The sequence below is a fragment of the Myodes glareolus genome, chromosome 17, assembly GCF_982192425.1.
Source record: "Myodes glareolus chromosome 17, mMyoGla1.1, whole genome shotgun sequence".
Lineage (NCBI taxonomy): Eukaryota > Metazoa > Chordata > Mammalia > Rodentia > Cricetidae > Myodes > Myodes glareolus.
Genome location: NC_142042.1, coordinates 64497589 through 64511171, shown reverse-complemented (window position 1 = coordinate 64511171; position 13583 = coordinate 64497589). Strand labels below are relative to the sequence as shown.

Genomic DNA, 13583 nt, shown 5'->3' with positions numbered 1-13583 from the left:
TCATGATCTGCTGAGAAGAAAGTACATTATTTTGTGTTTGGGTGAAATGTTCTGGAAATATCTGCTAAGTCCATTTGAATCATGTTATTATTTAACTTCATTTCTCTGTTTAGTTTTTGTGTGGATGGCCTCTCTGTTGTGGAGAGTGTGGTACTGAAGTCACACACTTGTGTGTGTCAATGTATGATTTTAAGTGTTTCTTTTATGTACTTGAATGCCTTTGTGTTTAGTTAGTTCCTACATGTTTAGGACTGCAATGCCATCATGATGGATGTCTTCTTTCATAAGTATGTAGTGTTGTTCTCTATATTCTCTTAATTATTTTGGTTTGAAGTGTATTTTGTCAGATATTAAAATGGCTACATCTATTGACCTCTTGTGTCCACTTTCTTGGAATTCCTTTCTCCATCCTTTTTCCCCGAGGTAATATCTATCCTTGATTTTATGGTGTGTTTCTTGGATGTAGCAGAAGGCTGGATCCTGGTTTCACATCCATTCTCTCATCCTGTGTCTTTGAATTGAGACCACTAATCTTGAACCCACCAATGAACAGTGTTTATTGATTGTTATTATAGTGCGGGTTTTTCTCTGCTCATTTGATTTACTCGTCTGGGTGGATTTATTCTTTGCCTTTTCTTGGGTGTGATTAACCATGTCATACTGAAATTTGCGGGGGGGATTTCTGTAGAATTAGTTTGGTAGATAAATACTCCTTAAATTTGGCCTTATAATGAAATGTTTTTCTTTCTCCATCTATTGTGATACAGTTTTGTTGGTATAGTAGGCTGTGTTGACATCTATGATTTCTTAGAGTTTGTAAAACATCTGTCCAGCCTGTCAGCTTTTAGAATCTTCATTGAAAATTCAGGTGATATTCCAATGGGTTTGTCTTTATATGTTACCTGATCTTTTTCTCTTTCAGGTTTTAATATTTTCTTTGTTCTGTAAGTTTTAGTTAATATGCATGTGGTTTTGGTTATTATGTATCATGGGGAATTTATTTTCTTGTCATGTCTATTTAAGGATCTGTATAATTTTTGTACCTTGCTCCTGCTTCTTTAGGTTGGGAAATTTTCTCCTATGATATTGTTAGAAACTAGTCCTGCGTCTTTGATCTGGGTTTCTTTTCTTTCCTCTATTTCTATTATTAATAAAGTTGGTCCTTTCATATGCCTGGATTTTTTGGACACTTTATGCCTGGATTTTTTCTTTTAGATCTAACATTTCTTCTTTCTTTTCTTTGATGCCTGAAATTCTGAAATTCCATAGCTCATCCTCTGTTCGTCGAGCTGACCTCTGAAGCTTCTTCTTGACTACCTAGAATTTTCATTTGCAGTTTTATTTTAGTGTAAGTGTGTGTGTGAGTGTGTGTGTGTGTGTTTCAGGTCTTCAGTTGTTTCATTATGTCATTCACTATTTCTCTGCATTTTTAAGGACTTCATTAAGCGTTTTATTCATAACCTTTTTAAACTCTTTGAACATATTCAACATAGTTACTTTACTTTGAAGCCCTTGTCTAGGGTAATCTAGGGTTACTGGATTCTGGCAGAGGTCTGTTTGTCTTGGCTGTTTATAGTTTTGCTAGTGTCTAAACACCTGGGTTTGAGATGATTGGGATTCTAGGTGTTGATATATGTATGCTCTTGTCTTTGTTGGGTAGGTGTAATGTTCCTTAGCTTTTGCAGCCCTCTCTGGATCTTAGGAACATGTCATGCCTGTGAATTCCTCAGCAGAGTGTGGTCCTGCATGTCAGTAGTGACAGAGGGCCACAGAGAAGGGCTGGAGAAAAGCCTGAAAACGGCTTTGGGAAAGAACTAAAATGCTCCTGTTCCCACCTAGAAGTGGGGTCCCCAGGTTGTTGGAGTTGTTGTGGGTGAAGGGGTTCCTGAAAATAGGTTTCAGTAAGTCAAAGAAAGTATTTGGGGAGACAGGGATGAAAAAGCCAAGGGAACTCTGGGTCTGTGCCAGAGTTGAGCCCTCAGTTAACTGGGACAGTTAGTAGAGAGGAACGTGCAAGCAGACTGCTTCAGAGCTGGGGATAAGATAAGAGCAATCATAATGAAGGATCGAAAGGAAATTGGCTACATGATTCCCAGGCCAGTGTGGGGATCTCTTACTGGGGATCTCAGGAAGAGTATTTCAAGGTGTTGCTGCCTGACCAAAGGAATGGGGATGAGCTGTATGGGACGGCTGAGAGGGCCAACAGTGAATAGGAAAGCCAGTTTTGCACTAAGGTTCCACAGAATCCCCATGGTATGGAGGTAAGGAAGTAGGGAGGTAGGAGGGGTACCTGTAAGCAACAACCTAGATTTTTTAGGAGAAGAAGCAAATGTGGAAACTGATTGAAATACTTTGTCAGCTACTGTGAGAATTAGAAGATGATAAGGTGAGTAAGATATATATATATATATATATATATATGATATATATATATAATATATATATATGTGAGAGAGAGAGAGAGAGACTTTATACACACACACACACTATCCACCTATAGTGTGTGTGTGTGTGTGTGTGTATGCACATTCTACCTGCATAGTGTGTTTCACTGATTCAATGATGACCAAACATTACTAGGCAACAGAAACACTGGAGGCCTAGTTAGAACAGAACCTATCAATGTCTCTGCTTTGGTAAGTTTATGAGATGTGTTCGCATTTATAACAAGGACTTAGTTCACACTCTCGGAAGGCCAGACTCTAGCCATAACACAGCTGGTGACCTCATGTTCTCAGCAACTGTAGTTGCACACAAGTCCTGAATAAAATTGGTTTGGCTGGATGTGGGGCAAGGATATAGGCAGTCAGTGTTACTCTCGCTGAGAACTCGTGATTGATTCACTACTGTTAGGAGAGAGGCATTTTCTTCAGTGCTTTAGCCATTCATAAGTTGTCCATATTCCTGTAAGAAGCCCCTCACCTATGCTAATCATAGTGAACTCATTGGTAGCCAAGTTACAGGTATGTGGAATCATCTTTAATCTTTTGTTGTTGTGTTTCCAGAAAAAGTTCATGTAACACTTTGTGCCCGGCATGGAAAGTGACAGAAGCAATGATGAGTTTTGGGGAAACTCTTGGAGTATCTGTAGGTGCTGAAACTAAGCTGTCTGCTGGTGGGGCATCTGTGGAAACGATCTCACTGTGGCCATCCTTCCCCATGTGGTATAGAAGGTCTTGGCTTCTTGTTACCCTAGGACTTGGTATGAACAAAACACATGCAATTAATGCCACCTCATCTGAAGGGGGACTGTCTTCAGCTGTGATGCATGGAATGACATGCCTTCTTCATGAACGTAGCCCCACCATATGAGCCTAAGGGTGTCTTCAAAACAGTTGATGGAGTACAGAATATATTATAGTCCCTGAAAGGAACACACGGGTGGACTGGCTATTACTTAGGTAGGCTGTGATGTCAGTTGTATGGCTTTTGTTCTGGGCATACAACTGAAGCTGAGCTCCTGGAAAGAGCTTCTCTGGATAAAAGAAGAATAAAAACAAGGGGAAAAAACAGATAGACATCAACCTCTGTATTAGCCTTAGAATTTGCAGAGATAGTGAAAAAGAGGGAGGGGAAAAACAGTGCTGGTTTACTGTTTCTTAAGGTGGGGTTGGGGGACATAAAGGAAAGAACACAGATAAAATATATGCTAAATAACCATGAATTAATCAGATAAATATATGCTAAATAACCACATACTAATCAGATTTCTCTAGAGGAACAGAAATGATATAATGAATATAAACATTCAAATTCATATATGATTTATTACAGTGGCTTACAGACTGTGGTCTGGTTATTCCAACAGTGGTTGGCCCCACCCACAGAGGAAAAGTAGGAAATCTATCTGGTAGTTGTTCAGTCTTCAAGAATGGATGTCTCAGCTGGTCTTCAGTCCACACTGGAACCCCAAAGAAGTCACTTCCACTGCCAGTAGAGGAATGCAACAGGATGGTTGAGCTTGAAAGGGTGAAGACAAGGTGGCATGAAGAGAAAACTTCCTTATTCTATGTCCTCTGACATGGGCTTCCATGAGAAGGTAGATCCCAGTCTTAGGATGGGCCTTTTCACCTCAAACGATCCTGTCGAGAAAAATCCTCACAGGAATGTCCAGCTGCTTGGGTTTTAGTTGATTCTAGATGCACTCGACTTAACAACTAAGACCAACCTTCACAAGTCTCTTCTTGAAAATTTGAATCCTTGGGGAAAATAAGATAGTGAGGAGGGAGACCGTAAGGTAGAAGTGACAGATTGTGCCCCTCATGTCTGACTTTTAATATATAGGAAGGAAAATCCATCCCTAGTACACCACACAGATAGAGGTTATAGTAGGGAACTGTACAGGCCACTGATAATCAGAGAATAATATGCCCCTAGAGCTGCTTAAACTGGAAAAGAAATAAGAGACTCTCACAGCACAGCTCACGAGGTTGTGGGACTTGGGAGGAGGTAAGATCAGTCTGAGTGCTAAAGTGTGGAAACTGAATAAGACAAAGCTTTCATAATTGGAAACAACATGAGGGATATTTGGTTATTACCACCTGAGGTGTCTGTGAAGACCAGGTACGCAGGGTCAATAGAGAAAGAACAGGTGCCATGGCAGAGTTAAGCATGAGTGAGGCAATGTCTTTAGCCCAGTTCACTGGGCCAAGTAGTCCTGTGTTCCCAGTTAAGAAAACAGTTGACTTGTCAGGGACCAGGTATGGGGCTTCTGTAGTTCTGATGAATCACATTGTAAGAAATGGCCTTTATGTATTGGGAAAGGTCCTTTTTGGGTCATTCAAAATCAAATGTGATAAGATTTGTATAAGGCCAGAGTTCTGACATAACATTGCAGGTGGAAAAGACTAATCTTGTCCCAGGAGTACAGCCTTATCATCACTACCACCCCGAGAAGTAGGTGCACATGTCTTGCCTTCAAGAAAATGTACTGCAGTTGGAAACTATTTCCAGGCCACAGCCCTCTCAGCAAGCAGGTAGGACTGATGGAGGGACAGTGACCCAGAGATGCTACCAGAAGCCACAAAGTAATTAGATGAAACTCCCAGCACCAGGAGTAGTTCACCTTCCTACAAATTATTAACCAGGGAGGTCCCTGAGAACCCCCCAAAATACAGGCTATTAATTTGGCTGTCGGTTTCCCACTGGAACTAGACAATAAGACCTTATTACTGAAAACTCTGCAGGCCTTGATTATAGGGCAGAGAAATGAAGCTGAGGTTGAGACGGAAGCTTCTGGCAGAAGCTGCTGGAGAGCATTGCTGCCAACAACCCTACGCAGCTAGGGATTCTGCACACTGCACTACCAACTTGCTAGGCAAGATGCACCCACTTGTACAATCATGACTTTTATGGTATAACTAACTGCTTTCTCCCTGGCCTTAAGGCTCAATCCACAGAAAGGAATTCACATCTGGTACCCAGGAGTCCAGTCAAAAGCAGATAGATGGGAAAGCCCTGGACCCTAGTGGGGAAACAACTATTGTTGTTCTGCTAAATGGATGTGATGCGTCTGTCAAATTGTCCTCTCGGCATTTATGTTTACATTCACGGATATTGCTGCTGTCATCCTTGGTCAAGTAAACTTCTATATGCAGTGGTCACCAGTGACAATAGAGACTCACACCTGGTCAAAAAACCCTGAGAAAATAAGACTGCTGAACACCCACCAGTAAAAGGGACATCTGAACTATCCCCTTTAAACCTCAGGGAATAGTAAAGGAGAGGGGAAGAAATAATGTAAGACCAGGAGGAAAGGGGAGAATGTCGTGAATGCTGCCCTCCAGTAATGACATGCCCATTGCCCTTTGGACTTTTAGGAGCCATGCTAACCTGCATGAGATTCACAAGAGACTAGGCCCACTAAGGTCTGCTATGGAAAAATGAGGCCTGACCCCCTCCTGAATAGATGGAGCTGGTTAACGGCTGCTGGGCAAGACATTTCTTTAGCTGTTCAGGCACTTGTAAATTGCCATGCTCCTTTAAGGGACTCTGGTTAGGCTCTCTGATTCACCGAGCTAGACTTAAACAGAATCATTTCTCTGACCTGCCATTGGAGCCATATCCTAGATGGGTAGATGCTTGTTTGCTTCCTTGAAAAAGTCCACACAACAATGTTGACATTTCTGCTCCAGGTACCACCAAGAAGCACTTGCTAAGTTGTCTAGTGATAATAAACAGGATTTATGTCCGTTTTACCAATGTCTTCCTAGCAGGTAAACAATGGTTGTTTGTCCATAGTGCAGGAAGGAGTGAGCCACACACAAAGGCCCCAGTTTTCCTTTAAACCACACAGAGCTTTGGTACATAGTCTCTTGATCTCCAAAATTGATATTGTAGAGCTAGGTCCCTGGGACAAGGGAACAGCATGTTTAGAGACAAGATTTGACTCTGTATTCTCAGTTCTAGCCTTGTAGTTTTGAGGTTGTTTGGGATGTGCCCCGCGAGGAGAGGGCATTGGAATAGGCATTCCAAGGAGTATGTCAGAGCCTGCCCCTGCTGTTATCCTTTTCAGAGGAGCCTTCCCACCCTCTATAGGCAGCTGTGACCTTCAGGTACCATCTCACCCTGTCTGTCCCTCAGTGTGCTCATTCTCCAGATCCACATGGTGGTATCACTCTCCTCATCTCCAGGGAGTAGGAGAATTAGACTTCTGTATATTCTGTCCCTTTGATTCTATTCCCCCAGAGTGCTCATAAGGTGCCACGCATAATAGGATTTGAAAGCAATTGATTAATTCTGAATTTGGCTCAGTCTTTGCTTTCTATATATTAAAACAATAGGTAAATAAGTGAAAATAAGTTCATTCAAAAGAAAACATACTTCCAGAGAGCCTCCGTGTGTCCTCTGTACTATTGGAGCCAGAGGTATCATGGCTCTGACTATAGCCTTAGTGCTACAGTCAGGCAACTACCAAATCCAGGCCTGAACACATTGCTCTTAGCTGAGGAGTCATCCTCCCTGCTCCCTCATTCATCAGTAGACAAGGATGTGAAGGTGAGACAGAGAACCCATAAGCCAAGCCACTTCAACTATATTAAGGAATGCTCAGGCAATTGGTACAATAAACTTGAAACCAAAATAATACATTCCAATGAAATTCATACTACATCACATTGGGATGGTTGGTTTTTAAAGAAAACACAGAGAATAACAAAGGTGACAAGAATGTGGAGAACTTAAGACCTGCACACTCGGGTAGGGCTGTGAATGGTGCCGCTGGGATGGGACTGTGGATGATGGTGCTGGGGAGTAGGACTGTGGATGCTGCTGGGATGGGAGTGTGGGTGCTGCTGGGATGGGAGTGTGGGTGCTGCTGGGATGGGACTGTGGATGATGATGCTGGGATGGGACTGTGGATGCTGCTGGGATGGGACTGTGGATGATGCTGGGATGGGACTTTGGGTGCTGCTGGGGAGTAGGACTGTGGATGCTGCTGGGATGGGACTGGGGATGCTGCTGGGATGGGACTGTGGATGATGCTGGGATGGGACTGGGGATGATGCTGGGATGGGACTGGGGATGATGCTGGGATGGGACTGTGGATGTTGCTGGGATGGGACTGGGGATGATGCTGGGATGGGACTGTGGATGCTGCTGGGATGGGACTGTGGATGATAATGCTGGGATGGGACTGTGGATGCTGCTGGGATGGGACTGTGGATGATGATGCTGGGATGGGACTGTGGGTGATGCTGGGATGGGACTGTGGGTGATGATGCTGGGGAGTAGGACTGTGGATGCTGCTGGGATGGGACTGTGGGTGCTGCTGGGATGGGAGTGTGGGTGCTGCTGGGATGGGACTGTGGATGATGATGCTGGGATGGGACTGTGGATGCTGCTGGGATGGGACTGTGGATGATGATGCTGGGATGGGACTGTGGATGCTGCTGGGATGGGACTGTGGATGATGCTGGGATGGGACTGTGGGTGCTGCTGGGGAGTAGGACTGTGGATGCTGCTGGGATGGGACTGGGGATGATGCTGGGATGGGACTGTGGATGCTGCTGGGATGGGACTGGGGATGATGCTGGGATGGGACTGTGGATGCTGCTGGGATGGGACTGTGGATGATAATGCTGGGATGGGACTGTGGATGCTGCTGGGATGGGACTGTGGGTGATGCTGGGATGGGACTGTGGATGATGATGCTGGGATTGGACTGTGGGTGATGCTGGGATGGGACTGCGGGTGATGATGCTGGGGAGTAGGACTGTGGATGCTGCTGGGATGGGACTGTGGGCGATGCTGGGATGGGACTGTGGATGCTGCTGGGATGGGATTGTGGGTGCTGCTGGGATGGGACTGTGGATGATGCTGCTGGGATGGGACTGTGGATGATGATGCTGGGATGGGACTGGGGATGATGTCACCACTATAGAAAGCAACATGGCAGCACTTGCCTTAGCATGTGGTGTAGAAACGCCATTTCTTGGTATCTACTCAACGAATTGAAATCATATACTCAAAGAAGTATTTTACACTGGTGTTGATTGGACCATTACTAACCAGAGTCAAATAATGGAAGCAACTCAAGTACTTGTGCATTCATTGCTGAAAAAATAAAGCATGGTGTCTATATGCAGCATGGTAGCATGCTGCCTTAATAGCTGTCATATGCTACAGCAAAGATGAACCTGAAGAACATTATGCCAAGAGAATAACAGAAACACAAATACCATTTGAGTCTATCTGTGAGACATGCAGTGTCAAAATTTAAAAGGTAGACAATGGAACACTAGTGCGTAGAGGCTAAAGGGAAGTGGAGAGTGAGGTATTGAGTGTTTTGCCCTGCAGGGCAAATGAGTGGTGGTAATGGAAATATAACAATGCAAGCATAATTCTCCCACTGAACCATATGTATGCTCTGGCATGGCTACGCTAATAAATCTTGTCATATGTATTTTACCATATTTTAAAAAGACACCATCTCAGCAAGTTGGCATCTAATAAAGAGAAGACATCACTCAGGACTCAAACTGTGAACACATTCAGTTTTTATTATTATGCATCCTCCGCTTGCCCTAGTTCCTATAGTTTCCCAACAGGACAGAACACAGCTCAAGCTGTCAACTACAACCTTGATCAACTATCACCTGACCTAAGAAAGGCACAGAGATTTAAGGATATACTGACTCTGAATGAAAGTTTGCAATGTTGCCAGGCAGAAAAGGCAGGAACTGCAACGAGAAATTAATTCAGGAGTACTGCACAGCTCTGGCTAAATGGATGAAGCTGTGGGCGATGAATTCTAGGAAGTCAGAATAGGCTCCTGTGGATGGGAACAGGCAACAATGACAACAAAAGTCTTTAAAGAAGAGGTGTCGAAAGACAGGTACAATTTTGGATCCTGGGAAACGGATGAGAAATGGTTCAGGTGGAGCGAGCCTCTGTAGAGGCAAGAGCATCTAGGGAATGTCAGGAGGAACACCCAAGGAACACCCTGGTGGCCAAGCTGGTCTAGTTAGAATTTACGCTGAGTGCGGAGGAGGAGCGAGGCATAGCTGGAATAACGTCTGAGACTGGGGTGTGGAACCTGAGATGACACGCAAGGAGTCTGAAACACAGCTTTGAAGTGGGGACAACCTCAACATCTGTGGAGCGATGTAGACCAGATGAGAAGGGGAAAATGTTCTAAAGAACCTGAGGCAGGGGCATCTGAGCTTCATTTTGTTTAAAAGTAAGCGCCCTTTGCTCCAGCATAAGCCCCTCCTTTCGCTCCTCCGTGGGTGTTTCCTTGGTCTCCACAACCACCTGGACCCTGTGACTCCGGAAAGGAATCATCAGGTCCACAGTTGTCGTTACTCTCTTGCCCCTGGTTGCAGCTGTATGGGCTCGGGCCTTCAGTATCCAGGCGGCACGGGTTAGATTCATGACAGCCTAGTTCTTGGCGGTAGGGAACTGGATTAGGGCCTGAGCAAGGACTGGTACAGCGCATGGGTTCCCCACAAGGCTCTGGGCTGGAGCAGCGCGCAGGATGCGGCATTGGCTCTGGATATGGACAAGGCCGTGGTTGTGGACGTGGTTCTGGATTCTCGCAGTGAACTGGGCGTGGGCGTGGCACTGGACGTGGGGCTGGTCGCGGTGCTGGTTGAGGAGCTGGACATGGTTCTGGATATAGACATGGTTCTGAAAATCGCCGCAGTGGAGGACATGGCCGGGGTTCTGGACTTGGGCATGGCTCTGGACGTGGACATGGACGTGGTGCAGGAACTGGGCACCTCTGCCATGATGATTCTGGAGACCGGTCACGACGCTCTGGCTCTGGACATGGACGTGGTGCAGGAACTGGACACCGCTGCCATGATGGTTCTGGAGACCAGGCACGACGCTGAGGGCCGCAAGACCTTGGGAATTGCTGTGGCTGTCTCAGATCCGGGCAGGAGACACCCCAAGAGGGTTGCCGGCCACAACTCTGGGATCTACCTCTGATGGGAGGAATCTGGACAGGGCACCTCTGTGGGGGAACCTGTCTGGGGCAGCAGGGTGAGGAAATCTCTACTCTGCACTTGGGTCCACATCTTTGAGAACAGCTTGAAGGGCGGCCCCGAGGAGGACAGTGGCTGCCATAGATGGGCTCTGAGCGGCGGGGTGGGGTGCAATAGTTGTAGGAGCCTGAAGAGCATCGGGATGGCAAGCAGCTGCTATAACAGGGCTCAGAACGTCTTGGTGGAGAGCAGCTTCGATATGAAGGCTGCAGCTGACGAGGAGGGAGGCATCTGCTGGTGCTCTGAGACCGGCGCTGCTGTGAAGTGAAGCTTCCATAGGAGCCCTGGGACTGGCATTGTGGTGCACAGGTGCTAAACGAAGCCCCAGACCGACGCTGGGAGGAGCAGTGGCTATAGGATCCTCGAGATTGGAATTGGGAGGCACAGCCGCCATAGGAAGCCTGTGACTGGCGCTGGGGGCCGCAGCTGGTGTAGGAGGGCCCAGACTGGAATTGTGGCACACAGCGACTGTAGGAACCCTGGGACTGAGACTGTGGACCACAGTTGCTGTAAGAACCCCGTGACTGTGATTGAGAGGTACAGCTGCCGTAGGAGCCCTGGTACTGGGACTGTGGACCACAGTTGCTGTAAGAACCCCGTGACTGTGACTGAGAGGTACAGCTGCCGTAGGAGCCCTGGTACCCGCCCTGAGTGGGGAAACTTCCCTGACCCTGGCCCACTGAGGGACACTCTACATAAGTGTGAACAGGCTGAGGAGCGGGAGCAGGCACATAGGTTGAAACCGGATACTCCACATAACTCGTTTCTGTGTAATACACCGGAGCACATTCTACATAGTAGGTCGGAAGAGGCTGTGGGACTTGCACGTAGGAAACCTGAGACTGGCATGGAGCCTGGCACTGAACACAGGAAACCTGAGCCTGGCAAGGAGCTTGGCACTTTACCTCAGTGGTCTTAGACTGGCATTTTACCTGGGTGGTCTTTGACTGGCATGGAGCCTGACATTTAACCTTTGTGGTCTTAGATGAGCCTGGAGCCTGGCTCTTCACTTCAGTGCCACTGGATTGGCCTGGAGTCTGGGAAACTTGAAGTGAGCATGGTGCAGCATATTCCACAACTTGCATCCCGCATGGAGCTTGGACCAGGACCTGGTTGTTGGCGTAGGCATACTGTGAAGGACCAAAGGAGGAACCCTTGACACAGCACTGGGGCACTGGCACACAACACTCAATCTGCTGCTGATCACACATGGTCCTGATGCAGGGGGGTGAACAAGACCTGAGGGTAGAGAAACCAGGGTCAAGAGGCTGAGAGTTGCAAAGGAGAGCTAGGATCTACAGCCAGGAGCCTGGCATCTTCTCCGGCCTGTCTTCACATGCCCTCAACCTTCACCCAAGAATCCTTACTGGTGCTGACTTAGTTGGATCCCATGCTAGCATGCCAGACACCATTGTCTATAAGACCTGCCCTGGTTTTGCAAAAAAAAAGAAAAGGAAAAGGAAAAGGCTGGATTCTGCACAGCTGGATATAAATGTAGGCATGCCAAAGTCTGCCACCAGAGAGCACTGATCGCAAGCAGATTCTCTGCACTTACACAGCCTGGTGGTGGGAACAGTCCTACAGGAAGAACAGGCGGTAGCCTGCTTACAATGCACAGCCCAAACTGAGGTTTCCACACCCACAGAAGCCTGGATTTCCTCACACATCCCACACATGTATGTAAAAATGAACACAGGGAAAACAAAAATCAAAACAAAAACACAGGCATCATCTAGGTTCATATTTCATCAAAATGTCCCCTGAAAGTAAAGATTTCAGGCAGATTCCAGACCTCTTGGGCCTGGAGTTTAGTATTTGCTGCCTTGCATACAATCTTTTGTAAGTGAGTTCATTTTAATAGACCCTTATAGAAATATGCAAATCCATTTATACCTCGTACACAAAACACACTAGCCTTGGGATTAACATGAGCATTTGCCCAGGCAGGTCGCTGTTACCAGTGATCTAGAAGGTAACAGTTTGCTGATTTCAGAAACATTTTCTCCCCAGATCCTCTGAGATGCAGCATAGAGTTAATTAAACTGAGGTAATCCAGAAACTGGCAGACACTTTGTCACATTTGAGGCTTTGTGTAAGGACATTTAGGCACATTCATGGATCTACATAGCAAGGTCATAACAGCGAGATCTAGGACATTCAGTCATACACTCCTGTAATACCCTTAGTTAACAAGAAAACACATCAGATACCACTCAACTGTTCTTCCCAGAGCTACCTGTCTGTATCTGGGCAGCCTGGTGACCAGCACAGCAGAGGGCTAATTTGGCCATTGAATCATACAACATAGCACCTCTCACAAGCTCTCAGAAGACCAAAAATGCATCCACTGGAAGACAGCACTAGACATTTCCCAGTTGTAGCAAGTGTCTAAGTTTGTGTTCCCTAGAGAAGGTGATCCATCCTCAGGAGTCTTTACTCACACAAAAGAGATAACTAGTGTATCTTCCCCGAGGACAAGTTGCTAACAGAAAAAAAATGGTATCTGGAGAAGAAACCAGGGACTGTCAAAGATGAACACGCTTTACAGCCTGTCTATTCTGATCAATTCTGAATGTCTTATATTCCATAGGCAGTTTTTCTCCTCAGGCTGACAAATTTCTGTCCCAGCTTCTCCTTGAATATCACCTAAATATCACCCCCAGCACAATCCCGGGACCCAGCTTCCAGACTCACCCTCCTCAGCAGGCACAAAGTCATGCAGGCTAAAGCATCTGGGCAGAGGGCTGTGTTTATATAAAGTGTTGTGGGTCTGGCTCAGACCATGAGACAGCTGATTGGCATCTGCTCAAGGTAGCATTCCACCAGCTAATTCCCTCCCCATGTGCTGTCTGTCCAGTCACCTACAGAGCTGGGAGTGTCCTGCCTTAGTGCGGAAGCTTCCAGGCTGTGAAGGAGCAGGTCATTGTTTTCCTCCTCTTGTCAGTTTCCCCTCCGTCCCAGCAGGACCCAGTGGTAAAGGGGATGAGAAAGCATGGAGGTATCTTGCCTTCTGGAAAATGCTTTCGTACCTTACCTTTTCCTTGCCCCAGACTCTCACAAGAGAGAGGCAACAACAGAAGCATCCCTTAACTTAAC

The 13583-nt window shown here is 46.3% G+C and overlaps 1 protein-coding gene across 1 annotated transcript; it reads right to left on the bottom strand.

The window, feature by feature from the left end:
• Nucleotides 1–8973: 8973 nt before the first annotated feature.
• Nucleotides 8974–13252, bottom strand: Kprp (keratinocyte proline rich protein). Its single transcript, XM_048457173.3, has 2 exons — nt 13182–13252; nt 8974–11726 (listed from the first exon to the last, which is right to left on the bottom strand). The coding sequence occupies exon 2, from the start codon at nt 11696–11698 to the stop codon at nt 9674–9676; it is 2025 nt and encodes a 674-aa protein (XP_048313130.3). The 5' UTR covers nt 11699–11726; nt 13182–13252; the 3' UTR covers nt 8974–9673.
• Between the last annotated feature and the right edge of the window lie 331 nt (nt 13253–13583).

Bases quoted from the DNA above. Each gene is read 5' to 3' on its own strand.
- Kprp (XM_048457173.3), bottom strand. From the start codon at position 11,698: ATGTGTGATCAGCAGCAGATTGAGTGTTGTGTGCCAGTGCCCCAGTGC.